This window comes from Fulmarus glacialis, unplaced genomic scaffold (assembly GCF_000690835.1).
Source record: "Fulmarus glacialis isolate BGI_N327 unplaced genomic scaffold, ASM69083v1 scaffold34328, whole genome shotgun sequence".
Classification (NCBI taxonomy): Eukaryota; Metazoa; Chordata; class Aves; order Procellariiformes; family Procellariidae; genus Fulmarus; species Fulmarus glacialis.
Window position 1 is genome coordinate 1 of NW_009229455.1, and position 5,607 is coordinate 5,607.

General features: G+C 42.1%; 1 protein-coding gene across 1 annotated transcript; it reads left to right on the forward strand.

Moving 5' to 3' along the window:
• Positions 1–378: 378 nt before the first annotated feature.
• LOC104081221 (gastrula zinc finger protein XlCGF7.1-like) lies at positions 379–4,793 on the forward strand (the record flags this gene model as incomplete). The annotated part of the gene is made up of 3 exons (XM_009583866.1): positions 379–451; positions 2,282–2,941; positions 4,692–4,793. Coding segments are annotated over 3 exons (835 nt in total), but the record flags the coding sequence as incomplete, so codon positions are not given.
• Positions 4,794–5,607: the final 814 nt, after the last annotated feature.

Sequence of the window (5,607 nt, forward strand, 5' to 3'; positions counted from 1 at the left end):
GGTGGAGCGGCTCCGGAGGGAAGGGAGAAGCTGTTAGCCGGCGGGGGTGTATTAAAGGTTGGGAAGAAGCGTGAGGTCTTGAGGCTGAGAGGAGCGGGATCTGTGCCAGGAGCCGATGCAGCTCTCGGGCAGGGCTTGTTGGTGTTACAAGGGAGATTGAGGCTGGGTAGGCTCTTCAGTTTGCAAGTCTCCAAACTTCAGGTCTTCCTAGCAAACCATCTGTTTAGGTGGTGTTCAATAGCACGTGCAGGTTTGCCCCTTTTAGGCAGCCAGTGGGCACTGCCAAAATGCACTGCACCTGTGCCTGCCCCTGCCTTCTCCTCCCATCTGTCTGGGGAAGTTTTCACACTCCAGGTCTCCTCTCCTCTCCTCTTCTAGATGGAGCCAGTGATAGAGTCCGTATTCTCTCTTCTCCAGGAGCCTGGGAAAAGTGATATTGCAGGATATGCAGGTGAGAAGTAAACTCTGCTAGTTGAATCATGGAGGGAAGCTTGAGGCTCCACCAAGTGGTGCTGGGGACGTTGTGTTCCTTCTTCTCATCTGGCTGCTCTGTCCTGGGTTGCTAAGATGGTATGGCGTGCTAGGCTGGGGCAAGGTCGTCAGTGTATTTTGTGTTTCTTTCTGTTGTGGGTTTCTAGCAGCTGTTTTAAAATAAGACAATACAGTTCATTTGGAGTGAAGGAAAGCCAGCACACTTCTCTTTTTCAGGCTTTTTCATGGGTGAGGAAGGTCTGAGGGAGTTGCACAGCTGCATCTGAAATGTGTGACTCCCCAGCAGTAGCTCTGGATGGGAATGGAGGGTTGCTTGGTTCCCATTTCACTGTTAGAGACCTGGGGTCTCTGCATGGGCCTCTGGGAATAATCAGCAGCTTGGTTGTAGAGCGAGGGAATGACTGCTCCTGCGAGAGGGAGTCTTCATCCCTCTGGGAGAAAGCTACCTCTTGGGTGTAATTTCTCAATGTAAGACATGAGCCTCCCTCCCCCAGTACGTATGTTTTTCTTTTATTGCTACTATTTAGACCTTGGCAGTTGTGGCTGTGTAAATAAAGAGCATTTTGTCTCTTCAAGGGCACATTACTTAAGAATTTTATTTCTTGGTGTCATAGAGGTAGGACTAAAATTGCACTGCAAGGTTTTACCTTGAATGTAGAAAGCCTGTTTTTTTTGTTAGTGGAATAATCAAACTTGACGTGTTAAATGGAAGTATATGTAGTGTGAGTAACTGAGTATTTTAATGCTAAATCAGAGATGCTAATGCCTAAGTCCTCTACTTTAATTAATAGTAAACATCTTAAGATGCTTGCAAAAAGGAAGCTCAGAGAAGTGTGTGTCAGGTGATACTTATAATTCTATTAGTGCTGAACTGAGGTAAATATAAAATTTAGTCAGCAGAGTAAGGAAACCAAAGTTTACTGTGGGGTGCATGATCATACATACTCATTTGTGAAATAAATAGGTTGCATTCTTTAGGAAAGAAAGGGCCGTGTTTGAATGTTTCCTGTGAGCTTCCTTGGAATGCAATTTATTTAGCTTGAAAAATACTGCAAGAAAATTAGGTGTCATGCTAGATCTAGATATGAAAGACATAGTAATAGTTAATTGGCAATTAGTTAATTTTTTATCAATTAAAATCTAACTCCTTTGAGTTCTGATGCATAAATATACAGTATCCCTGTAATAATTACAACTGGTCTTGTGATAATTAGGGAAAAAACTTGACGTGCCAACCTGTAAAAGAAGTAATTTAAAAATTTTCAGCAAATATTAACTAACACAAGTGAGAAACAACCTAAACCTCCCTGTTGATTTTGCCTAATGAAGGTTAAGGGGACTTTTTTTGTGTTCAACCATCCTCACCCAAATGCACAGCTTTAAAACAGAGTTTTAATACTAATGTAGCAGGCTGGAAGGCTTTTGAGCAAAGTCTGCACTAACACATAGTTAGAAGTAGGTATTTGTGACAGGTAAGATGTTTCAGCGTGTTCCTTTTCCTTCCTTCATTTTGGCAGTCGTCTTTTGCAATTCCCTGAGGGGAAGAAGAACAAGGAAATGGGGAGGGAAAGGAAGAGAAGAGGTAAGGTTTTTTACCTCTCTCTCCTTCCCTGTGCCATTTTTTCTTTTCCTTGTCTTCTTGTCTCAATCTTCATCATTTCCCTTCCTCTTTGGAAAAGGGGAATCTGGTGCAAGTTGATGCTAGGCCTGAGAAATTCAGTTATTTTACAAGGAGCAGCTTATCTGTCTTAGGGAAGTGGAGTGTCAGATTGCTCTCTTGCTCCATCAGGGGACTGCATTTTGAGTGACAACGAGGAAGAGAGAGGCATCCCCAAAGACCTTAAGGAAGATGTACTGCCGCAGCTACCTGAAGCCCACAGCGGAGACTGGGGGGCAGCCAATCTGCAAAGGCAGGAGAGGGCAGCCTGTAATAAACGCCCCCACCAAAAAAGAGGCTCCAAGAAACTTGCCCTCATTGCTGATGGCCAGAAACTGCACACAGAAGAGAAACCCTACAAGTGTGCAGAATGCGGGAAGGGCTTTAAGGGGAGCACCACGCTCCTGAACCACCTGCAAACCCACACGACAGAAAAAACGTTTGAGTGTGTAGAATGTGGGAAGAGCTTTAGCAGGAAGGCCAACCTGGTGGTGCACCAGAGAATCCATACAGGGGAGAGGCCTTACAAGTGCAAGGAATGTGAGAAAACCTTTAGCCGTACCTCAAACCTTATCGCTCACCGCAAAACCCATGCGAAAAAGAAAGCCTTTTCCTGCACCACGTGCCGGAAAAGCTTCAGTGGAAGCACAGCTCTCTTCCAGCATCAGAGAGTCCACATGGATGAGAAGCCCTATAGGTGTACCGAGTGTGGAAATAGCTTCCGTCTATGCTCAAATTTCATCAAACATCAACGGATTCATTTGAGAGAGAGACCCAGTGAACACACAGCAGGTAACTGAATTAAGATCTGTTGAGTTTTATTTCAAGCTGTGCAGACTCACAGGGGATGTATCAGATACTGTGGGCTCCATTTTTTCCTAAACACTTCCCCCTCCTTGCTGTGGATATGAATGGGGTTTTTTTGTTTGTTTGTTTTTTCCCTTCCTATATACTATATTTATCTTTGTCATTTGAAGAAGTGCCTTGAAAATGCCAAAGTTGAAATTTCGGCTTTGCCGTGAAGGCTGCCTGGGACCTTAAACTCCGCAAAGCTCTCAGATCCCACTAATTCGTGCTTTGTAGTGTTGCCTGATGTCTAGCCCTACATCTTCAGAAGTGCTTAGCCAACAAAATACTGAGCTTAGGGAAGTGGAAGGGATTTAGACTATGAGTTAGGGCCTTGGTAATCTCTAGCAGCTAATTTTTGTTATATGTGAATATTAAATGAGCAGCTTTTTGTTGTCTGCAGTGGGAAGTTTCTGCTAGCCACCCCTCCGTAATACTCTTAGCATAGCATAAGCTGTCAGGCAAGGTAATTGTTTAAAGTAGGGAGTTTTCTGGATTTTGCAATATTCCATGTTCTTGTAATGACCAGAAACTCTGGGATAAAAACTGACATGGTGGGTTTTTTTCTGTTGTTATACCTTTATATGGGCAGTCCCTTTACACTTGGTCAAAAATGTTTTAACTTTTAATCTTGGGTCTTGCCTAGCCACGCGAAGAATTGTTCTGGGTGTTGGGGTGTTGACCAGCAGATTGTGCAACAGCAGGGCAATTAAGAGATGAGGCCGTATGAGAAAAAGGTGGTTTTGTGTGTGACATTTTTCTGATTTTTTTGATTTGGTTTGGTTTGGTTTTCCTCCTGAAAAAAAATTCTGAGCAGGAGAGCCTTTCATCTTTACAATGGAAATAATAATGAAGTTATAATGAATAATAGTGAAGTTACAATGAAATGGCAAAACTGAATTCCTAAGGCAGGGTTTGAGACCCCTCAGTCCATAGATACAGAGAGGTGGCCTAGTAACTCTGCTAATGAGCCATAAAGATGGGCCTTTACACTACTAATGCTTTTTTTCTTTTTTTTTTTTTAATTTGAGGGCTTTTAATAGTTTTTAGATGTAAGAGTTTATAATTTGTAGAGAAAAAAAAAAGATATAGTCTCATTTTTACCCTGGCAATTGGCCAATAATTAGTATCAGATCAACCTAATACTATACCTTCTTCAAAAGAAAGTGTGCAAACTTATTCTGGAGTAACTATTAGCTACTGCATCGTTGTAATTGAAGCTCCATAATAAAATAGCTTTTATGATCAAACATATGCCACATTGGCCTTGCAATGTGTGGATTAGGGATGAAACTTGATTTCTGTATCTGATATGATTTCAAAGAAGAGGTTTACATATTTATAACTTGTGTATTTTTACTAAATCCCAGCTGTCCTATTCCTTAACAGCTCCCATGCTCCAGCTTTCCTTCCTCCCCAACCCAAAAAAAAAGGTATGGAGGAAGCAAGAGGAAGGTACCTCGATTGTGATAAAACGCAAGTCTGTAATGTTTCAGGGACTATATCTGCCTAGTCTTTGTTCTGTTTTGTCTTAGTTTGGCCCAACACGTGACTTAAATGAAGTTTTAAGTTTAAAATGTGGGTGAGAGGAAAGGTTGTTACTGAGCTGCCTTTTCCTTGTGTGAAAGCGTATTTAAATGCTCACCTGGCAATTGGTGATAAAGTGGGCTCTTGACTTACGCTATCTTCCTTTTAGATGCAAACCATTCTGAATTTACATCTCTGCATCATAAAGAGCAGCAAAGGTGTGGTGCAGATAAACGTGAGACGGATCACTTGAATCTTGTTCTTGAAGAGTGTAAGTATAAAAAGGCTTCTAAATTGCCATGCGAAGTATTTTTACATAGCAAGCATTAACATTCTTTTCTCTTTGTACAGTGAAGAAGATGAGGGAAAATATGGATATGCTTCTTCTGAATCAGCAAAGTCAGCTGCAGGTCCTGCAAGAAATTCAGAAACAACTGAATATACTCCTCCCAGGCAATGATCTCATTAATTCAAACGTCTATAGCTTAGGACTTCTGCTAGGACGGCAGGCAGCTGCAGCGGCGTCTCTTTCTTTTCCCCTTCTTAATCCCAGCAGCCTCCTCCCTGAAAATGCCAGTCTCTTATGCCAGTCATCTGCTCCTAGAAGTCCGCCCACCACTCATCTCCCAGTCTCTCAATATCCTGCAGCTTCTACTTGATCAGCTTTGTGCTGTAAATGTATCCAATGTAAACAAATGTGACTACTGTTTCTCACTCAAATGTGATCTCTGTGTTGTAATGTTGAAATTGTAGTACCCATGAAGATGCTGGCCACACACTCAGACCTTGAAAGATACGTGCCTCAGATGCATCAGCAAACAGCAGTTGATCAAATCCACTGCCCATTCATTTGTTGCAGCATGCAGACATTTTGGCCAGTAATGTATTTTGTCAAGGCAGCTTGAGGGATTATCACCGGGAAGTGTTTAAGTGCAACATCCTTATAAGATAATGCATAAAATTTAAGCATATTTTTCTACCTGATATGTCTTTAATATGTACTTGGGCAACTGAACCTCTCCTAATGAGCTGAAGCTAATGATAAAATCATCAGGGATGCTTTAAGCAACTCCTGTTAAGTCTGA